We start from the raw sequence: 23,525 nt of genomic DNA, 5'->3' as shown, positions 1-23,525 counted from the left end.
CCTCGGGGTATCATTCACTGTCCCATGGAGTGGAACTTAGGCTACTTACCCAGAGAAAGAATGAGCCTCCTCTACAGCCTTAGTTAACTGCCAGCTTGGTTTTGGCTCCAGCAGTAGAAGCTCATGCCCTGAGCTGCTGAGGTCCCAGATTCAAGTCCACCTGTGGGCAGTTACAGCTGAGGATACCTGAGAGAGCCTGGCTGAAGAGGTGGCGCCTTCCTCTCCATGCCAGGGACAGAGGCCAAATGAGCCAGAAACGTAACAGCGATAGAGGGGGAACCAGCTTTCCCCAGCCAGGCCTGGGTGGAGACTGGAAACTGATCTCCTCCCCTGCCCCCTCATCCCCACAGCTGAGCTTTCTCTCATTCAGCTGCTGTGCCACACAAAGCAGTGACCAGGAGCAGCTGGCATGAGAAGCGGCTGCTCCCTGCCCAGGCCTGGCTGTCAGGGACAGGGGCCAAGTATGCTGGGGGCAGGAGCCTTCAGAGAAGGACAAAACCTCTCCAGGCCAAGCAGCAGTCAGGAGGAGGGAGACTTCATCCTCCATCGCCTTCAACCTTGTCTTGCCTCTGCGTACATCATGATAGCAACTTACAAGTACCTAAGAGGGTGCTACAAAAAAGAGGGAGAAAAATTATTTTCCTTGGCCTGTGAGGATAGGACAAGAAACAATGGGCTTTAAATTACAGCAAGGGAGGTTTAGGTTGGACGTTAAGAAAAACTTCCTGGCTACATCGACACTACAAAGATCTTTCGAAAGAAGCTCTTCTGGAAGATCTCTTCCGAAAGAGCTTCTTTCGAAAGTGTGCGCCCACACACAGAAAATGGATCAAAAGAGTGATCTGATCTATCAAAAGAGAGCATCTACATAGCCTCCGCTCTTTCGAAAGAACAGGAGAGGGATCAAAAATGAAGACTGTTCTTTTAAAAGAAGGGCCCTGCAGATATCTACATGCATTGTCTTTCAAAAGAAGCTTTCGAAAGGGGGAGTGCTTCCTGAAATAGGAAAGGAAGAGTGATTTCAAAAAAGCACCACTTTCTTTCAATTTACTTTCGAAAGAATGCTTTTTGTGTGTAGGTGCTCCGTGGGCTCTTTCAAAAGAGACCCCTCCTTTCAAAAAGTCTTTCAAAAGGACTTGCTAGCATAGACACAGCCCCTGTCAGGATGGTTAATTGCTGGAATAAATTGCTTAGGGTGGTTGTAGAATCTCCATCATTGGAGAGATTTCAGAACAGGTTAGAGAAATAGCTAACTGGGATAATCTAGATGGTGCTGGATCCTGCTGGGGGTGCAGGCGACTGGACTTGATGACCTCTTGAGGTCCCTTCCAGTTGTAGTGTTCTGTGATTCCTCTCCCTGCTGGAAATCTCTCACCTGGTGCCTCCTCAGAGTGCCAGGTGCTTCTTCATGGCTGCATGTGAGCAGCGGTTCATGATCATCCTGCCACTGCCCAGTCCATGTGGATTGACTGAAGCTCGCCCTGCCCCCTGCCCTGCCTGTGGCTGACATGTGCCTCTCTCCATTGCAGACTCAGGATCTGAAGAAAACCGGGTCATTGGGGGGAAGCCCTGCATTGTGGGTTCCCGGCCCTTCCAGGCAGCTCTCGTGATAAACAAACACATCTACTGCGGTGGAAGCCTGGTACACCCAAAGTGGGTGCTAACTGCCACACAGTGCCTCTCACTCCTCAAGTAAGTCAGCGCGGAAGTGGAGGGAGTAAGGGTGACGAGTGGGAATAATCCACATCCCAGCCCTTATCTTCTGCCTTGCTGTGTCCTTCCCCCATGCCCAGGTCTCCCTCTGCACCCCCAGTCCCCAGTCCCGCTCTCCTCCCTTCTTTCCGGGTCCTCAAATCATTTTGTGGCTCTTCTGTACATCCTCTGCGGGTTCCCAGAGCCCTTCTTCCAATATGCCTGCCCAGCACAGACATGGTGGGCCTCGATGGGTCAGCCCAGAGGCATGTGCGGAAGGAATCTCATCCCTGTAGCATCCCCCCGGCTGCTTCTGTGCAGTTTTTCTAGGACCTGATGTAATAGAGTGGCACTCCGGGGAATATTTACCCTTCAATCCAGCCTGATGCTCTGAGTTCTCAACGTGGGGGGCTGCTGTTTAGTATCGTGTGAGCTAGTCACACGCTTCACTGAGTCAAAGCAAGGGCCATTACCCATACCGTAGCTAAGGGACCCTGAGACTGAAGCCCTGAACTTCAGTGCACCCCATGGGATTGAAGCCCCAGGTCTCCCCTGAGATTGGCCTTCAGAGTTGCATCCTGCACCAATAAGCCAATCTGTTTTACCAACATAGGTTCCCTCTTCCACTGGGACATTGTGACAAGCTTCAAAGGTCTCCAAGCTCACACAAACATCCATAACCAGGGCCACACTCAGCTGTGTTTGTGTAGGATGGAAATTTCTGAGGCAGGTTATGGTATTCTGCTAAAGAACCCCTATTTGAATCCTAAAGTCTGGAGTAGGCCTCTAATCCTATAATTCAGAAACCCAGCTATCATGAGTGATGGCTACCTGGATTACTCGCCCCCCATCTCTCTCACAATTGGTGGAACAAAGTCTGGACACTGTGTATGAAGCAAGCAGGAGGATTTATTACTGACAGAGCTGGTGGAGTGCCACTTCGCCCATCAGGACTCAGAGGACCACTGCCAGACAATAGTTTACAATTGATTACATAGATTATTAATGGGCAGGGGGAAACTACAGCATGGGTACAACAAGAAGTCTTGTGGCACCTTATAGACTAACAGTTATTTTGGAGCATAAGCTTTCATGGGCAAAGGTCTTTGCCCTCGAAAGAAAGCTTATACTCCAAAATATCTGTCAGTCGATAAGGTGCCCCAGGACTTTTTGTTGTTCTCAAGGATACAGACTAACACGGCTACCTCTCTGATATGGCATGGGTGTTACCCAAGCCTGGATAGGTCCTAGCAGCACGACGAAATGAGCACAAGAAGCCAACCATCTAAAAATGTTACATAGTATCCCTGGCCATTGCTTACAGAATACCTTATCTCTGGTGGAAGTGGTTTTCCTTACTAAATTACTTAAACAAAGCAGCCGTGCAATAACATCTATGTGTCTAATTGGATGGATGATGCGTCTACAGGAGCAATGATGGCGCCTTTACACGGACACATTCAAGGGTACTTATCAAGAAGATTAAAGCAAAAGACAGTAACAGTACAGAGCAATAACACGTTTGTTTTGAGCACCAGCCTGGGATAGCAAATCGGATGGTGCTATATCCTGGTCCTCATTTGCATGGCCTCTTCTTGGAATGTGGTTGCCGGGGCAACTCTCCCTTCCTCCAAACTCCAAGGCCCTGTCAGAGCTGGGACGACCTTCCCTGGGTCTTGTGAGTGAGATGGGGCCGGGGGGATAGTTGATGTTTCCTATACAGGCAAGATTCCTTCCTCCTCTGCCTAGAACCAGCCCTGCCAATTCAGTCTTTGACCCTGGGTGTTTCCAGGTGTTCTCCCAGATCAGGAGTGAGGCCATTTGTTGAAATTACCCTCCCTCCGCTTTTGTAGCCTGTTCCATAGGGCAGGAACCCCCTTCTTCCAAGTCAAGTTCCCAGCTGAATGTGTGGAAAAATACAGGCACCAAAATAAAGTTTAGTATCATGTGGGTTAGTCACATGCTTCGCTGAGTCCTAACAGGGCTGACTACTCTTCACTGGCAGTGCAGGCTGCTTGCTGATACTCCCCAATGCAGGAGGGGTCTGCACAATCCACACCGTGTCTGGGATGGGAGCAGGCTGCCCAGGCACTCCCTTTGGCCAAAGCAGGGTGGTGAGGTTGCAGAGCAGCCAGCAGCTGCTTCCTGGGGCAGGCCGAGGTAGTCGGGGCCATGCCGCTGGGCTGCAAGTGATCACTGAGGTGTTTGCTGCCCTCTTGTGGTCATTCCTGAGTATAACTGTCTCTGCTCTCACACCCCTCCCTCTCTGTTTCATCATCATCATCATCAATAACCATGGGCTCAGCGCCCATTGGTGTCTGATGCCTCTCTCACTATTTCCTTCCATCTTTCCCTGTCCAGTGCAGAGTGGCTTAGTTTCTGTAGACTAGCTGTGCACCAATCTACTATATCATCTACCCATTCTCTGTGGAGTCTGCCTCTTCTATTCAAATAGTCCCCTATGCCAAATACCAGGGTCTTCATTTTTCATTCACCATTCATTCTGCAAATATGCCCAAATAGTTGTAGCTTCCATTTTATAGCCTTCTGCAGCAGGTTCTTTCAGCTGTATAATCCTATATAATTCCTCATTGGTGACCTTCTGCGTCCAACCTATTTTCAGAATCTTTCTATAACAACTTCTTTCAAATGCCAATATTCTTCTTTTTGAATATTTTGTTATCACCCATGTCTCACATCCATACAATATGCTGCTGAATATGTTTTCAAGATGCTCAACTTCGTTCTTAAGCTAATTGCTTTGCTTTTCCAGATCTCATCCATCGCCTTCAAACTCACTCTTGCTTTCACTATTCTAGTCACTATTTCCTTCTGACAGTCTAGATCATATGTTATGTTGCTCCCCAGATATGTGAACTTCTCTACATTTTCTAATTCAATACCATCGACACTGATCTTCCTTCCTATTTCCTTATCTCCAAATACCATTGTTCAGAATACAATCCCATCCCAGTAAGCTGACACAGCCAAACTCTGACGTTGCTTTAACTTCTGATAAGAGGAAGCTGCATAACAAATTTGGTGATCCTGGCTTCTGACATTTAGGAGGAGTTCTTGAACAAACAGACTTACACATTCCTAAGATATATAACTATATATAACTATTCATAACCCCAAGTACCAACATGATACATGCACACATATGAGCGAATACATACTTTGAGAGATACATTTCTCTTAGCACTGGAAGGGACCTCAATAAGCCACTGAGTCCAGACCCCTGCACTCTGTTCTTTAGCTGTAATTTACCCTTTAATGTTTTCTAAGAACCCAGTAAGCAGTGGAAGTGGTGGTAATGTGCTAGAAAATATTGACCCCCATGGTTCAGCAAATTATCTTGCTTGGTAGCGGTCAGGTCCCAAGGGTGCTGGACAAGAGAGGTTCACACTGTAGTGGACATGTAGGTGTATGAATCCCTTGATGGTGTGGCTGATGTGCTCAGGTCCTGTGATGGTGTCACTAGTATAGACATGCACAGTGCTGGCAGTGGGGTTTGTTGCAGGAACAGGCTCCTGGGTTAGTGTTCTTGTGGTGTGGTGTGTGGTTATTGCAGTTACACATTATAAGGGCAATTTCCACACCTTGGCATTCACAGGAATGAGACACATCCAACTTAATGGCTACGTCTACACTAGCACATTACTTCGAAGTAGCCTATTTCGAAGTAAGAACATCGAAATGGGCTACTTTGACGCTTATCGTCTACACATCCTCCAGGCTGGTGCCATCGATGTTCAACGTCGAAGTAGCGACAGAGAACATCGAAAGGAGCCACCCCGGAAGGAAATGCAGAGCGTCCACACACACAAGCACTCCCCGTCAAAATAAGGGGGCAGCAAAGCCCCAAGCCGCTCCTTTAAAGGGCCCCTGCCAGACACACTTGGCTTGCACAGCACAAGATCCACAGAGCCAACAACCGGTTGCAGACCCCGTGCATGCAGCATGGACCCCCAGCTGCAGCAGCAGCAGCAGCAGCAGCAGCAGCAGCAGCAGCAGCAGCCAGAAGCCCTGGGCTAAGGGCTGCTGCATGCAATGACCATAGAGCCCCGCAGGGGCTGGACAGAGCATCTCTCAACCCCTCAGCTGATGGCCACCATGGAGGACCCAGCTATTTCAACGTAGCAAGACACAGATCGTCTACACACACCCTACTTCGACGTTGAACGTCGAAGTAGGGCAGTATTCCCGTCTTAGGATAGGAATAGCGACTTCAATGTCTTGCCGCCTAACGTCAATTTCAACGTCGAAATAGCGCATGGTGCGTTTGGACGCAACGCATACTATTTCGACGTTGTGCCAGCTACTTCGAAGTAGCCGGCCAGTGTAGACACACCCAATTTGTTCCATTAACTGGTCCTCATAGTGACAGAAACTTCCTCCCACCCCCGCAGTTCGCTGCTATATAAACCCTGGCATCTATTTCTCCTCTCCATTTCCCGCTGAAGAAGCGGGTTTTACCCATGGAAACTCACAACCTAATCAATTTGTTAGTCTCCAAGTTGCCACAGGACTGTTTGCTATTTATGAAACTCACACTAAGAGCTACCCCCTGAAAATATGTGTGCACCTGAGACACGAGAACAAAGTGTGATATGGACAGGAACTGGATATGGAAATATCCAGACCAATTACAAAGTGCATGGCATTAGTAAAATGGAGGGCACCTGCCTCGGAATGGGGTTACAGTTGTATATAAAGTAACTAATACCTATATTTTTTGTGTCTTTGGCATGCCCCATACCTACCCTCATCAGCTCTTCGAAGTCTAGGCATGTGTGCCAAGAAATAATGGGATTGGATGTGATTGGCACCAAACTGAGTTGTTGGGAAGACCAGTTGACAAGGTCTCCTAGGCCACCTCAGCAGTGAAATTCCATTCTCAGCCCAGCTCCAGTTTAGTGCCCACTACGACCTTTGAAGAGCTGCCCATTCATCTCTTCCTTTGCCCTGTCTCCATGCAGGTCAGTGAAGGTACATCTGGGGGATTATAGTCTAGAGAAGACTGAAGGCACAGAGCAGATACGAAGCATCCGCAATTCCTTTGTGCACCCTGGGTATAACCGCCACACATTTGACAATGACTTCATGCTCCTAGAGTTGGATAGACCCGTGGAAATCAACTCCAACGTGCGAACAATCAAGCTGGCTACCAGTTGTCCCATTCCTGATACACAATGCAGCTTGTCAGGATGGGGCACCACCAGTTCCCCCAAAAGTACGAGGTGGTTAGGTGTAGAAGGGAGGGGTTGAGGTCGAGTTCAGTATGGTGTGGTGGGGGGGCAAAAGTTCTTTAAGGAAACCTTGCTATTGGGTTGCTAATGGTCTTTGGTTTCTCTCCTGGGAAATTTTTCAATGGAAACAATTGGTGACAAACCACAGCTTCAACAATACGAATGTGACCTCCACAAATTGGAGAGCGATTTCATTCATTTCAGAAAAAATATTTCCCCAAAGTGAAAACTTTGCCTTTTGAAAACACTGAGGCCCAATGGCATATTTGTTCCTATTTGAAACATTTTCTTTTGCAGTTGCCTTCCCTTTTGTTTTCAAAACAAATTGGGAACATCACAGGCATGCTTCAAATCAAAAGGAAAGAGTAATATATCACAAAATTCTGGATTTAAAAGTAAGCCTGAAACAGAGGTTTTCTTCTGGTGTTTCTATTTATCAAACATTTCCTTTTTCAGAAAGGGAATGGGGCCAGATCCCAAATGGGGTTCATGGGTTGTGTCTCCACTGGAATCAATGGGAACAGACCCCAGCTGGGGTCAGTGGGCTGTAGCTCCACTGGAGTCAGTTGATCTATGCTTGTTTACACCAGTGGAGGATCTTACATGAAGTGTTTTTCTCTTGCTCCTTGTACCCTATTCATAAACTCTTAATATTCTGTCATTGCCCAGAGAATTTTCCAAAGTACCTGCAGTGTGCAGATATCCCCACCATCAGCCAGAACAAGTGCAAGGCAACTTACGGGAGCTTGATCACGGAGAACGTGTTCTGCGCTGGTGTGGAAAAGGGTGGCAAAGATTCATGCTATGTAAGGGGGTATCCCAGAGATCGGGGCAGGTTCTGGTGTCTGAGCTCACCCAGCTCAATACTCTTTATCCCCTGTGTCCTCCAAATCCTTCTCAGCCTGCAACTGAGGAACATTCATCCCTCAGCCCCTGCCCCAGCCAGTCTTCGTGCCCCAGGGAAAAGCAGCCAGCCTACCCTCCAGCCTCAGTAAGCCCGAAGCGTGGGCTTCATCCATCTCCTTGGCTTGTCCTGACCCCCAGTGCTGGGGTAGTAAACTGGGACCACCTGAACCCAGTTCTGTTCATTATGCCCTTCCTGTCTGTATGTCCCTGCTGCCCCGTGCAGTGTGTGTGTATGGGTGTGTTTGTTTGTTGCCACCTGCTGGACGAGATGGGCCCAACCCTGTTCTGTGTGTGTCTCCACTGCCCCCCTGCTAGAGTGGACGTGTATGTGTGTTGCCCCTTGCTGGAAGGGATGGGCCCTGCTGTGTGCGTGCATGCGTGTGTGCTGCCCCCTGCTGGAAGGGATAGGCCCAGTTCTGTGTGTGCGTGCGTGTGTGTGTGTGTGTGCTGACTTCTGCTGAAGGAGATGGGCCCAGAGCTGCTCTGTGGGTGTGTGGCTATGTCTGTGTGTCTGTGTGTATTTCTGCTGCCTCATGCTGGAGGGTGTGGGCCCCATGTTCTGGGTGTGTGTTTGTGTGTGTGTGTGTGTGCGCGCTACCGCCTGCTGGAGGGGATGGCCCTGTTCTGTGTGTATGTTGCCTCCTGCTGCAAGGAATGGGCCCTGCCCTACTTTGTGTGTCTCTACTGTCCTCTGCTGGAGGGGTTGGGACCCCTTGTGTGTGTGTTGGGGGGCGTGTACGCAACATTCGTGGCTGTGTTTGCTGATGGCTCTCTTTTGTCTCCGCAGGGTGATTCAGGAGGCCCACTGGTCTGTAATGGGCAGCTGCAGGGTGTGGTCTCCTGGGGCAACACTGTCTGTGGCTTACCAAGACAGCCTGGGGTCTACGCCAATGTCTGCAAAGCTGCCAAATGGGTGAAGAGAGTCATAAATGCAAATAGTGGCAGTTCATCCTGAGAGGTCGCAGCACATCGCACCTGCAACAACCCCCTGAAACACACATCCCAGCAACACCTCTCCTCATGTGCCCACAGCATCCGGGTGGGGGGTACTGAATGGGAGAGGCACTGGGATGGGGGTGTTGCAGAGCAGCCAGCCCAAAGCAGCCAAGAGTCACAAGCCAGGCCTGACAAAATCCCGAGCCTGGGTTAAAAATCAGCGAGTGGTTTAAAAGACACAAACCAGCCTGAAGATTGTGAGACTAGTTTCAAATCAGACTCAAATTCACAAGGTTGGTTTAAAAAACTCCATAAAAGTCCTGAATCAGCCTGAGGTTCACAGGGCTGCTTCAAAAATCACAAGGTGCCTTTAAAAATCAGGAGATTGCGCTGAAAAATCACGTGATCAGCCTGACGATTGTGAGTTGAGTTTTGAAATCATGAGAATGTTAAATGTTGATTAGATGTTTTGAGGTTGGTTTTCAAGTGCCATAAGTAGCACAAAGGTCTTTGATCCGGTCCCTTGCATTGGTACGGGTGGTGTAAGTGACTCTATCTGCTCTGAAGCCCCGAAGTCTGAGATCTGAAGGAATTCAAGTCCTTGGAGTTTACGTTCCGCTAATTTTCCACCACAGCTCCCACATCCTTCTGAGAGTCACTGCCTGTCCAGATAGAGTGCCCCCCACTACACCCCACCCCCATCCTGTAAGTCTGGTGGACATTCTTGTTCCTAGGTGGATACATTTATATGAAGCCATTAACATCCCCATGAGACTCAGGGTTAAACTGTGAGATTTGGCAATGGAGCAATTCAGTGAGCCAAATCTCACCTAGTTTCACGACAAGTCTCTTGAGGGTGGCTTTTTTCATAAAGCCTGGAGCTCTTGGAGTCACATTAGACCCCATGAGACTCTGAGCTGTTGTTGAAAAAAGTCACTTTCTAGACGTTGAGTTTGGAGAACGAAAACTGCAAAACGGACCTTAGGGCCTCAAAAGACAGAGAATAAATAAACCCTAGCAGCTGTGTTTTGTTTTTCATATCTTGTGATTTTTAAAACCAGTCTCACAATTTTCAGTGGACCCTGACTTGCCTATTTTGAACTCTTGGGGTAAGAGATACCAGCAACACAGGCCAAGAAAGTACAGCCTGATCTCAGAGAAGAAGCTGTGTCAGAACAGAGATGGACAGGTAGGCAGACAGTTTGTGCTCCTCTAAACCAGAGCTGACTGGAAAACAAAGCATCCATTCCATGGGAAATTCAGACATTTTGGGCTGAGGAGGTGGGGGGCTACCAATGTTATGAGTGGGAATGAAATGTTTGTTATCAATGGGAATGAAAAGCTGATTTGTTCAGGTCTAACATGGGAGAAAAGCTAAGAAATGGTTTTGCTCATGTTGAAAATTTATGGTTCTACAATAAAAGCATGCCATTGCTACAATCCTGCAGCCTTGGTCTTTATACAGTGTTTTGGAAAAGAAAAAAACAATGCTTCCTATCAACCGAGTCATTGTTAGTCGTTAAGATTTGGTCTGATGTCACATTAAGCTATGAACTATAGTTTGAGGCCAAATCTACACTACAGGCTGAATCTCTCTAATCCAGAACTCTCTCATCCAGCAACATCCAAAATCTGACATGATTTTAGCCACCTGGAAGGCCACTTATCATGGGTGTGGTCCCATAAAATTTGTTTACAGCCACCAGTCCTGGCTCTCAGTGGTCTGGGACTGTTGTTTAGCTCTAAAGTACCCCTAAATGTCTGCTACGCACCCAGAGAGCAGTGGAAGTGTTGACAATGATTCAAGACAATATTGACCACCTGTAGTCTGTCAAATTCTCTTGTCTGGCCCTGGTCAGGTCCCGAGGGCACCAGTTAAAATATGCAGCCCCAGCTATGAGACTTGAGTAGCTGGAGTTGATGTTTCTTAAATCAATTTTCACTGCTGTCCCCACAGAGGGAGGTGATGGGAGAAACTCTCTGGTCGACTTCCCTTACTCCTCATGACTGTGAAGAGAATGGACATTGATGGGTGCACTCTGATAAGTCAATTTAGTGCAAGGCCAGTAAGCCAACCCCTGAGTGTGTAAACTGTGATTTTTGCGGGGTTTTATTTAAACAATTCATGCAGAATTTTCTTGGGAACAGTAAACGGCATCTCTGGCAAGACACTTAGCATCCCATGACCCCTCACTCCACTCCTTCCGTTCCATGTATTTGATTTCTCAGTTTTTATTGCAGTTTTATGGGACGTCTGTGGTATATAACAGAGTCTGGACTGGAAGTGCTATCGATCTGAAGGAGTGGGTCTGTCCCATGAAAGCTCATCACGTAATAAATCATTTTGTTAGTCTTTAAAGTGCTCCATGACTGCTGGTTTGCTTTGTTGGTTGATGTTATAGTTACCAGACTGCTGCTTGCTTTCAATTAGTTGACCTAGCTAATAAAATATGAGGATGGATCAGGACCAGGTTCCCTTCAGATCCCGGTGGAACAGTCAGACAAACCCAAAATGTGTGGCAGAAGAGCCCCCTTCTTATAACAGTGTTCTTGCAGCGGGATCAGTGGATACTGCAACCATTTGAGACTACTTGATTTCTCAAGTTTCTAAATGTTTCCTTAAGTTATTCTTCTCACCTATTATCCCATCATGCAGATTCTAATTGATGGCTTCCTCCTTCCTTCAGAGTTGTCAATATGCCCTCTTCTCACTTTTTAATGAGGATATGCCACAATATGGGTCTGCTCTGGTCCCTTACTAGACCGTCTGGTGAACCTCTTGCATATGTTCCTCACTCACACAACTGGGGGTTTTCATTAGCATAGAAACATTATCAGCATTTAGACAGAACATCAAGTTTGTTAAAACTAACACTCCTTACATTCTTTTACCATCTGAGCTTAACATCAGATATGAGTTAATCTATTACAGCATTGTCCTAAATTACAACGTTATCCTAACTTAGATAAAACTAAAATAGAAGTTTATACTACAGCGAGCCATAACACTTAGTCAATTAATTCAGGTCAACAGTGACCCAAATCTCACAGGAGTATATGACAAGGCTCATGAGGCAGGGTTTGCTCATAAAGCCTTGAGCTCCTGAAGTCATGTGACTCATGAAAATCTGAACTTTTGACAAAGAAATCAATTTCTAGGCCTGAATTTTGGGCAAAGACAGCTGGGAAGCCAACCCAGACCCACAAAAAACTGAGTTTTGTTCGCTGGGTTTCTTTTTTCTTTTCTTTTCTTTTTTTTAATAGTGTGATTTTTTTTCATTTAGTCTCACAATTTTGGGTGGGTCCAGATTTGCCGCTTACGACAATAAAAGTGTGACATTTCTTTTCTCCTGCACCTTGTCAGGGGTTTAATCTGATTGCCCTTTGCTGTCTTTTCTCATCTCTGGTCTTATGATTCTGTGACAATGTTAAAAACCTTTCACGCCAACTATTCATACAAGAGAAGTGCCCAAATCGGGACAAGCATTAGAAGTTTGTCACTCTTCATAGCACACTCAGCAAATGAGGAACGAGCTACTAAACCTGAATCTTCCTTTTGCAGGCCACTTGAATCACCCTGCATGGGCGGTGCAGAAGGTCAGTATAACAGACAAGAGGTGGACTTGACACTGGGACTTCTGGAGCTTAGGGTATCTCTCTCGGCCCAGCTGCCTCTGATCTAAGCCTACAGAGGAGGCTGTTTCTTTCTCTGAGCGGTCTAGGTGCCACTACATAAGTCAGCGAACCTCATCTGTTCTTTTTTGCCTCCTTGTTCTTCTTCCTCTGCACATCCCCTGCACTCTATCTATATGTGTGCTCATTTTCGCTCCAAATTTGATGAAGTGGCTCTTACCCACAAAAGCTCATTACATAATTAAGAAAATTGTTACTCTTAAGATGGCACAGGATTGCTTGCTTTGTTTTGTGAAGACACACACTAACATGGCTACCCCTTGGAGACTACACACCTAGGTGTGTGGGTTACACGAGCAAACATAGCCACGCCCTCAGTGCACACACACCCACACCCACAGCAGGGCCCACCCCTTCCAGCAGGGGGCGGCAGGGACACACACAGGCACCCACACACACACACAGAGCAGGGCCAATGCCTTCCAGCAGGGGCAGCAGGGACATACACACACACATACACACACACACACACACACAGAGCAGGGCCCATCCCTTTCAGCAGGGGGCAGCAGGGACACACACACACACACACACACACACACACGCACCAGGGAGGGTGAATCTACATGCTCTTATAAAAGGAGAGCCGTCTGTCCGTCCGTCCCACTGTAGTCATGAACATACTGGAATGTTCTGGAAGAGTGGCCCGCCCTCCCCCCACCCCACCCCCACCCTGACTTCTGCTGCCTCCCCTGTGGTTCCCACAGCCTCCCCTCCCAGCCTCCAGTCCCTCCCACACACAATGTGGCCTCCACTGTTGCCACGGAAGTGCGGTGACCAATGGGAATGGTGGCCAGCCCACCACGGCGCCCACTGGGCCGGGCCACGGAGCCGCCGCAGGTAAGTCTCACCCGGCCGCGCGCTCAGGGCCGGTTGCCCCCATGCCTTTGCAGAGACACCCCTCCGCTGCCAGCACGCTGTGGGCACCAGACTGGCCACCTTACCAAGCCGGGAGCTCACTGCTGCCCCTGTCCCCTGAGGCAGAGCATCCCAGCAGCGGTGTTTGGGGTGGGGGGGAGGGCGGGGGCAACTGGTGCTTAAGGAGGGGGGCAGGGATGACTGTTGCCTGAGGTAGCTGACTGGTGTTCCTGCGGTATCGACTGTGGTTGTTGGTGAGAATCCTCATAAGGTAGGCCCAAAAAAGCCAAGAATGGAACACCACTGGCCACGACCTACAGCCCCCAACTCAAACCACTGCAATGCATTCTTAAAGACCTACAACCTATCCTTAATCAGGATGCCAATCTCCAGAAGGTCCTAGGGGACAGGCCTGTTCTCTCCTACAGACAACCTCCCAACCTCATGAGGATTCTCACCAACAGCCACAGTGTATACCGCAGGAACACCAGTCCTGGGACTTTTCCTTCCAACAAGGCTCGTTGACAACTTTGTTCACATATCTATTCTGGAGGTACCATCACTGGCCCTAACCAGGTTATTCACAGACTCGCGGGCACATTCTCCTGTTCCTCAACTAACATCATATATGCCATCATGTGCCAATAATGCTCAGATGCTTTGTATATTGGACAGACTTCAAACTCTCTTAGACAAAGAATTAATGGGCATAAAACAGACATAAGAACACTCCTGATTCATAAACCTGTCAGTCAGCACTTTAATGGAGTGGGCCATTCTGTTAATGACCTGAAAGTCTGCGTTTTCCTGAAGAGGAATTTTCACAACAGTTTGGAAAGAGAGGCTGCTGAACTCGCTTTTTATATTCAAATTCAACACATTAACACATTGTTTGAACTGGGATGGGAATTTTCTAGCTCGTTATAGAGGCTCTTTTGCATACTTGGCTTTATCTGATCCTTGGACACCCCCCCCCCTTCTGCCCCTCTGCTCTCCGATTTGCTTGCCTTGATAATATTTTTCTGATTTGCCACCCTTGATTATGATTTTTGGTTCTACGTGCCTTAAATATTGAGTCTATTCTGGTATGGCTATGATCTGAAGAAGTGGGTCTGTCCCACAAAAGCTCATCACCTAATAAATTGTTGGTCTTAGTCCAACCCATCACAGTGTAGCAGAGACCTCAAGTGTCACCCAGCGTTTTCCACATCTCCATGCAGGAGCCATCTATCCGCCCTCCACCCAGCTACCCAACCACTCATCCATCCACCCAGCCACACATTCACCTACGTTCTGAGCTATCCGTAAAATCTTAGAAATGTAGGAATAGAAGGGACCTTGAAAGATCATTGAGTGACATTCAAGCTGCGTCTACACGTGCACGCTACTTCGAAGTAGCGGCACTAACTTCGAAATAGCGCCCGTCACGTCTACACGCGTCGGGCGCTATTTCGAAGTTAACTTCGACGTTAGGCGGCGAGACGTTGAAGTCGCTAACCTCATGAGGAGATAGGAATAGCGCCCTACTTCGATGTTCAACGTCGAAGTAGGGACAGTGTAGACGAGCCACGTCCCGCAATGTCGAAATTGACAGGTCCTCCATGGCGGCCATCAGCTGTGGGGTTGAGAGACGCTGTCTCCAGCCCCTCAGCTCACTGGTGGCCGCGTGGAGCAGCCCCTTAAAGGTCCCCTCCCCCGCCCTGACTGCAGGAGGCTGAGGCAACGTGCAGGCTCCTGCCTGCACACGCGGCGGCGAGCCTGCACAGCCCTCAGCCCCTGTCAGCAGCCATGGCTGCCCAGCAGCCCCCCCAGCGCCCCCAGGGGACCCCCCCCAAGGGGAGCCAGGGCAGCCAGGGCAGCCAGAGGACCAAGCAGTCTGGGAAGCGGCAGCGGGGCCCCTCTTGGACGGAGGCCGAGCTGCGGGACCTGCTGGGGCTCTGGAGCGAGGAGGAGGTGCTCCAGGTAATGGGGAGCAAGAGGCGGAATGCGGATGCGTTCGCTCACTGGCTGACGGCCTGGCTGCCCGGGTGCCCCATAAGAGGTGAACCGAAGACAATGATCAAGCGATTTGTCTTCTGCCATCTCTCTCCAGCCTTTGACTAAAGGCTAGGGGCACCATATTTTACCCTTGGCTAATAGCCATTTATGGACCTAACCTCCAAAAATTTATCAAGCTCTTTTTCAAACTCCGTTAGAGTGCTGGCCTTCACAGCCTCCTCCGGCAAGGAGTTCCACAGGTTGACTGTGCGTTATGTGAAGAAAAAATTTCTTTTATTAGTTTTGAACCTACTACCCATTAATTTCATTTGGTGTCCTCTAGTTCTTATATTATGGGAACAAGTAAATAACTTTCCAATATTCACTTTCTCCACACCATTCATGATTTTATATACCTCTATCATATCGCCCCTCAGTCTCCTCTTTTCTAGACTGAAAAGTCCCAGTCTCTCTAGCCTCTCCTCATACGGGACCCTTTCCAAACCCTTAATCATTTTAGTTGCCCTTTTCTGAACTTTTTCTAATGCCAGTATATCTTTTTTGAGGTGAGGAGACCACATCTGCACGCAGTACTCAAGATGTGGGTGTACCATAGTTTTATATAGGGGAAGTAAGATATTCTTTGTTTTATTCTCTATCCCTTTTTTAATAATTCCTAACATCCTATTTGCTTTACTGACTGCCGCTGCACACTGCGTGGATGTTTTCAGAGAACTAACCACTATAATTCCAAGATCCCTTTCCTGATCTGTTGTAGCTAAATTTGCCCCCATCACATTGTATGTATAATTGGGGTTATTTTTCCCAATGTGCATTACCTTACACTTACCCACATTAAATTTCATTTGCCATTTTGCTGCCCAATCACTCAGTTTGCTGAGATCTTTTTGTAGTTCTTCACAATCTACTTTGGTTTTGACTATCCTGAACAGCTTGGTATCATCAGCAAACTTTGCCACCTCACTGCTTACCCATTTCTCTTGATCATTGATGAACATGTTGAACAGGATTGGTCCCAGGACTGACCGTTGGGGAACACCACAAGTTACCCCCCTCCATTGTGAAAATTTACCATTTATTCCAACCCTTTGTTTCCTGTCTTTTAACCAGTTTCCAATCCATGAAAGGATCTTTCCTCCTATCCCATGACCACCTAATTTACATAAGAGCCTTTGGTAAGGGACCTTGTCAAAGGCCTTCTGGAAATCTAAGTACATTATGTCCACTGGATCCCCCCTGTCTGCATGCTTGTTAACCCCTTCAAAGAACTCTAATAGATTAGTAAGACACGACCTCCCTCTACAGAAACCATGCTGACTTTTGCCCAACAAATCATGTTCTAGTTCAGACTGAGCCTATCTAGCACGCAACCCCTCCTCCCCTGTGGGGGACCAAAGATGCACCTAAAGCCAGCTGCAGAGTTGCAGGTCTACCTCTGTCCAAATACAACCAGCACCTTCTGACGTCTGCTGCCCAAGTGCCAGTCGGTGACTGGGGGCTTCTGATCATCACTGTCCTGCTGCCATCCTACCATGTCTCTACCCTCAAGGGGAAAGGGCAATGGGAGGGTGGGGCCAGTGTTCAGGCACTGGTGGCATGCCTGCTTTTAGGGACCTTTCATGAGCCCCATCTCCACAATAAATGAAATAAGACCCAGGTGTGTTCCACACTTATTTCTGTGTCCAAGTCCCATAGCAATGGGCGATGGTAGCAGGACAACGATGACCCCCAGTCACTGACCAGCATGTAGGCGGCAGTTATCAGAGGGCTGTCGCTCAAGAACAGCGACATTCCCAGCAGTGGCATTACGTATTCCACAGCTTGCGAAAGGGAATTAATACATTCAGATCTTATCGCACATGACTCATATGAATTTTTATTGTTTGTGGAACAGGCAGGAAGCTATGATTTTGCAATCTCTTTTCATCCCAAATCAGGACAGAAGGAAACAATTTTGATAATTCCCACTAAATAAAATGTTTTAGGGGAAAACAACTTTATTTCACTGAAATATGGATGTCTAAATTAAAAACTGATATCAAAATATATCACTTTTCTGGACTGAAGCATCATTTCTAATGCAGTGGTAATTCTGCAAAGAAAAATGTGCAAGCAAACATTATTTAAAAAATCAGAATGGCCCCTTCTGATAAGGTTCAGTGCTCTGGTTTCACTGTGTGTCTAATGTAAGCACCATGCAACTCTTGAGTAGAAGGAGCTAGTACATCATGGGAGATATAGTTTGACTGTGAACAACAAGAAGTCCTGTGGCACCTTATAGACTAACAGACATTTTGGAGTTTGATTGTGGACCCCAGGTTATAAAAGAGGATATTCCTTTTTGATATGTTTTTAAACAATTTGCATCAGCATGAACCCTGCCAAAATTTTCAGCTTTGAAAAAATGGTTTTTTTGTGATGGGAAAATTTTCCTTCTGGAAAAAAAGGGGAAAAAATATCATTTTAATTATATGTATTGCAATAAAGCTCATAAACACAAAGGGCCAAGAAGTCCTGTGGCACCCTATACACTAACAGATTTATTGGCAATGAGGAGTCCTGTGGCACCTTATAGACTAACAGAAATGTATGAGCATGAGCTTTCATGGGCAAAGACCCACTTTGTGAGATGCAGGTAGTGGAAATTTGCAGAGGCAGGTATAAATAGGCAGGCCAGAGCAAGGCTGGAGATAACGAGGTTAACTCAGTCAGGGAGGGTGAGGCCTACTACCAGCAGTTGATCTGGAGGTGTGAACACCCAGGCCGTGTCTACACTAGCCAAAAACTTTGAAATTCCCATGCAAATGGCCATTTCGAAGTTTACTAATGAAGCGCTGAAATACATATTCAGCACCTCATTAGCATGTGGGCAGCCGCGGCACTTCGAAATTGACGTGGCTTGCCACTGAGCGGCTCGTCCAAATGGGGCTCCTTTTTGAAAGGATCCTGGCAACTTCAAAGTCCCCTTATTCCTATCTGCTCACAGGAATAAGGGGACTTCAAAGTAGCCGGGGTCCTTTCGAAAAGGAGCCCCGTCTGGACAAGCCACGTCAATTTTGAACTGCTGCGGCCACCCGCATGCTAATGAGGTGCTGAATATGTATTTCAGCACTTGATTAGTAAACTTTGAAATGGCCATTTGCATGGCCATTTCGAAGTTTTTGGCTAGTGTAGACGTAGCCCAAGAGAGGAGAAACTGCTTTTGTATTTAGCTAGCCATTCACAGTTTTTGTTTAATCCTGAGCTCAGGGTGTGAAATTTGCACATGAAATGTAGCTCAGCAATTTCTCTTTGGAGTTTGGTTTTAAAATTTTTTTGCTGTAGGATAGCTACTTTTAAATCTGTTACTGTGTGTCCTGGGAGATTGAAGTGCTCTCCTACAGGCTTTTGTACATTGCCATTTCTCATATCTGACTTGCGTGCATTTATTCTTTTCCGTAGGGACTGTCCAGTTTGTCCAATGTATATAGCAGAGGGGCACTGCTGGCACATGATGGCATATATTACATTGGTAGATGTGCAGCTGAATGAAAGATTTATTGGAGCATAAGCTTTTGGGGTTAATGACCCACTTCACCAGAAACACCAGTCACTGACCAAAACACCAGTCTCCAGAGCACATGTAAATTGCCATTTCCAGAGATTTGTACCCATACGTAGATGAATTTATAGGTGAACAGAAAAAGTCACCTCCCTGCCAACAGGGTTATTCCCCTGCAAAATCACAAGTAACTTCTGAAAAGACTTTAGAGCATGGGTGTCCGACCTTTTGGCTTGCCTGGGCCTCACTGAGTGAAGAGGAATTGTCTTGGGCCGCATATAAAATATATAACATAGTTAATGTATATAAATCACATAATAATGTTAAAAGTTTAGGATCTTGTGGGACTGCATTACTAGCTGTCCAGGGCTGCATGCGGCCCGTGGGCCACGGGTTGGACACGCCTGCTTTAGAGTATTTCAGATAATGATTGGAAAAATATTTTGAACCTTGCCAATCTGAAGGGGCCTCCTGTGTCATCTTACCTATCCCCTGCTTCCATGGGTAACTTGATTGCATATATGTATCAAGCTCTATCTTCAGATAATGAGGATTTTTGCCTCCTTCCCCATTCCACAATTTTCTTCCTTCAGTTCTCGCTAAGGTTATATCTACACAGGAGCATTATTTCATTATATTTTGGAAGTGATTTTCTGGAATGCCTTATTTCAAAATAGTGCAGCTGCAAACAAAGGCCACATCTACACTAGCCTCCTCCTTTTGGAACGGGCATGGTAATGAGCAAGTTGGGAAGATGCTAATGAGGCGCTACCATGAATATTCAGCACCTCATTAGCATAATGAGGGCCGCACGCGATTTGAAAGTGCTGCTTTCTAATCGCACACTGGCCGTGTAGAAGGGGGCTTTCCGAAGGGAACCCCAGACTTCAAAAGCCTTCGTCTACATCGGTGGCCCACAATTCAAAAGCGGTGCTTTTGAATCGCACCCAGGTGCCATTATGCTAATGAGATACTGCATATTCATGGAAGTACCTCGTTAGCATCTTCCCAACTCGCTCATTACCATGCCCCTTCCAAAAGGAAGGGGCTAATATATACATAGCCAAAATGCATATTGAAACAGTGCTCTGCTATTTTGAAATAGAGGATCCAGACACAATACAGCCTATTTCGGATTAGATCCCTTGGATGCAGTATGGCTGATTTCGAAATAGCACCTATTCCTTGTCTACACAGCCCCTGTTCTGAATAGTAACAGAGAGCTAGTCTATATTCTATCAAAACAAAAAAGCAGTCCAGAAGCACTTTAAAGACTAACAAAATAATTTATTAGGTGATGAGCTTTCATGGGATGGACCCACTACTTCAGATTGTAGCCATACCAGAACAGACTCGATATTTAAAGCACAAAGAACCAAAAAGGTAATCAAGGTTGACAAATCAGAAAAAAATTATCAAGGTGAGCAAATCAGAGAGTAGAGGGGCGGGGGCAGGGGGAGTCAAGAATTAGATTAAGCCAAGTATGCAAAAGAGCCCCTATAATGACCCAGAAAATTCACACCTCGGTTCAAACCACGTATTAATGTGTCAAGTTTGAATATAAAAGAGAGTTCAGCAGCCTCTCTTTGCAGACTGTTGTGCAAATTCCTCTTGATTAAAACGCGGACTTTTAAGTCATGAACAGGATGGCCCACTCCACTAAAATGTTGACTGACAAGTTTGTGAATCAGGATTATTCTTATGTTTGTTTTGTGCCCATTAATTCTTTGTCTGAGAGAGTTTGAAGTCTGTCCAATACACAAACCGTCTGGGCATTGTTGGCACATGATGGCATATATGATGTTAGTTGAGGAACATAAGAATGTGCCCATGATTCTGTGACTAACCTGGTTAGGTCCAGTGATGGTATGTCCAGAATAGATATGTGGACAAAGTTGTCAACGGACCTTGTTGGAAGGAAAAGTTCCAGGACTGGTGTTCCTGCGGTATAGATTGTGGTTGTTGGTGAGAATCCTCATAAGGAACTGCTTGGTAGGGCTGTGAAGCAAAGGGAGAGTGGGAGGGGTAGCTCAGTGGTTTGAGCATTGCCCTGCTAAAGCCAGGGTTGTGAGTTCTGCAATCCTTGAGGAGGCCATTTAGGGATTGGGGCAAATAGCTGCCTGGGATGGTACTTGCCTCTGCCAAGAGGGCAGGGGACTGGACTAGACAACCTCCCCAGGTCATCCCTTCCAGTTCTAGGAGATGTGTATCTCCAATTCTATACTTCATGGGAGGGATAACTTAGTGCATGGGCTTTGTAAACCCAGTTTTGTGAGTTCTATCCCTGCACGGGTCTTTGAAGGGGCTGGGGCAAGTTACTTAAACTGAAGCAAGACAGGTTTAGATTGGACATTAGGAAAAGGTTTCTAACTGTCAGGGTAGTCAAACAGTGGAATAAATTGCCAGGGGAGGTTGTGGAATCTACATCACTGCAGATATAAGAACAGGTTAGATAGATGCCTGTCAGGGATGGTTTAGACAGTACTTGGTCCTGCCATGAGGGCAAGGGGCTGGACTCAATGGCCTCTCGAGGTCCCTTCCAGTCCTCGTAGTCTATGATTCTGTCAATGGTTGGTGAATGATAATGGCTTCAATGCTGGTCATGCTCAACTCTTCCAGGATGCTAGTGTTCGTGCGCCTGTCCTCCCAAGAGATATTTAGAATTATCCTGAGGCAGAGTTGATGATATTTGTCAAGTGCCTTCAAATGACACTTGTATGTTGTTCAGATTTCACATTTGTAAAATGGCACTGGAACAATCACTGCATGGAATACAAGGAACTTTGTCTTGGGATAGATGTCCCAGTTTTTGACGGCCCTTTGTCTCAGGTGGGTGCAAGCAGAGTTTGCACAGCTCAGAAGATGCTGGATTTCTGTGTCAATGTTGACTTTAGTGGAAAGATAACTTCCAAGTAACTGCTGCACATTTTTCCAGCCATTCTCGGTTGACTTCAAGAGAAGGTATATGAGATTGTCCAATCGGCAAGGGTTGGTGGAGCACTTTAGTCTTTTTGGTCTTCAGTGTGAGACCAAGGTTCTCATATGCTTTGATGAAGGTGCTTAAAATGGTCTGAAGGGCCCTGGAAGAAAGAGCAGCAGCCATGTTGTCATCTGCATATTGGAGCTCCATGCCTGAGGTCACAGAGGTCTTGCTTTTAGCCATCAGTCTTCTGAAACTAAAAAATTTCCCATTCATTCCATAGACAATCATCATGTCATCTGGAAGCTTGTCATCAATAAGGTAAAGGGTCATGGCGATGAAGATGCAGAACTGTGATGGGACAATAATGCAGCCTTATTTAATTCCTAGTTTGACCTTAAAAGGGTCACTTGGGATCCGTTGTTACTTAATACAGGGGCAATCATGTTGTAAAACAGCCTCAAGATGCTAATGAAGTTTTTGGAAGCAGCCAATCTTTGAGAGGATGGTCTACAGGGCGGTACAATTGATTGAGTCAAACACTTTGGTTAGGTTGATGAAGTTCGTGTATAAGGCTTGGTTTTGTTCACGAAATTTTTCTTGCAGTTGCTGGGCAGTGAAGCTCACGCCCACCGTTCCTTGAAATGGTCAGAAGCCACACTGTGATTCTGGGAGAATTTCTTCTGAGAGTGGCAGGAGTTGGTTTGGAAGGATGTAGGTTAAATTTTCCCTCCCATTGTCAGGAGCGAGATGCTACGATAGCATTCACAATCATACTTGTCACCATTCTTAAAGAGACTGATTAGCAGAGTGTCTCTGAACTGTCATGGCATTTGCTCGCTATCACAGACCTTGAGAATCAGGAGGTGGCGTTGTTTGTGGAGCTCTGACACATCTTATTTGAAGACTTCGGCGGGGGTTCCATCTCATCTGGTTGTCTTGTATTTCATCGCTTTGATGGCAGCTTGGACCTCACTCAGGATAGGAGGAGTTGAAAGATCATCTCTTGGTGGCTGCTGAGGGATTTGGTCAAAGGATTCTAGGACCACTTGGGAGGGGTGGATCAAGAGGTCATTTTAGTGCTCCGTCCAGTGAGAAGCAATTGCTTCATTGTCTTTCAAAAGCTGGGTACCATGCTTTGTGTTCAGGGGATTGAGTCAAGGGATTCTTGGTCCACAAGCAGCTTTGATGGCATTGAAGAAACCTCTTGTACTCTTGACGTTCGCAAGATGCTGGAGTTCTCGTGCCTTCTCATTCCACCATTGGTTTCTCAGAGTCCTTGTTTTACATTAGACTTCTGCCTTCACCTTGGCATGTGCTTCTCTCTTCATTGCGGCGCTGTTGTCACTTTGCTGGGCCCTAAAGCCTTTCCTTTTTGCCTCAGTCAGACATCCAATTTCCACATCATTCTCATCAAACCAGTCCTGATGCTTCCTGAACTGGTAGCCAATGGTTTCTCCACAAGCTCCAATGATGGCATTTTTCATTTGACACCAGTGTTCTTCCACATCTTCAGGGTATGCTGTTGGCCGTTTCCTCTGGCGTGCTATCTGGAAGTCACTTTGTCTGATGGGTCCTTTAAGCCTTGTACATTGATCTTTCATCACATCAGTTTCTTCTGAGTTCTTCATTTGCTGACAATCCTAATTGCTGTTGTGGATCCAAGAAGGTGGTGATTGGTCCAGCAGTCATCAGTGCTAGTTATTGCGTGTGTGAGAAGGACATCATG

At 46.8% G+C, this 23,525-nt stretch overlaps 1 protein-coding gene across 1 annotated transcript in view; it reads left to right on the top strand.

The window, feature by feature from the left end:
- LOC142004032 (anionic trypsin-like) overlaps positions 1-23,525 on the top strand; it is a 33,817-nt gene that overhangs the window by 9,325 nt on the left and 967 nt on the right. The window contains exons 2-5 of the mRNA XM_074981453.1: positions 1,530-1,692; positions 6,675-6,928; positions 7,614-7,750; positions 8,638-8,763. Of these exons, the coding sequence (XP_074837554.1) occupies positions 1,530-1,692; positions 6,675-6,928; positions 7,614-7,750; positions 8,638-8,763 (680 nt within the window). The remainder of the gene's footprint in view (positions 1-1,529; positions 1,693-6,674; positions 6,929-7,613; positions 7,751-8,637; positions 8,764-23,525) is intronic.

Source organism: Carettochelys insculpta, chromosome 30, assembly GCF_033958435.1.
Source record: "Carettochelys insculpta isolate YL-2023 chromosome 30, ASM3395843v1, whole genome shotgun sequence".
Lineage (NCBI taxonomy): Eukaryota > Metazoa > Chordata > Testudines > Carettochelyidae > Carettochelys > Carettochelys insculpta.
This window is presented reverse-complemented; position numbering and strand designations above follow the sequence as displayed.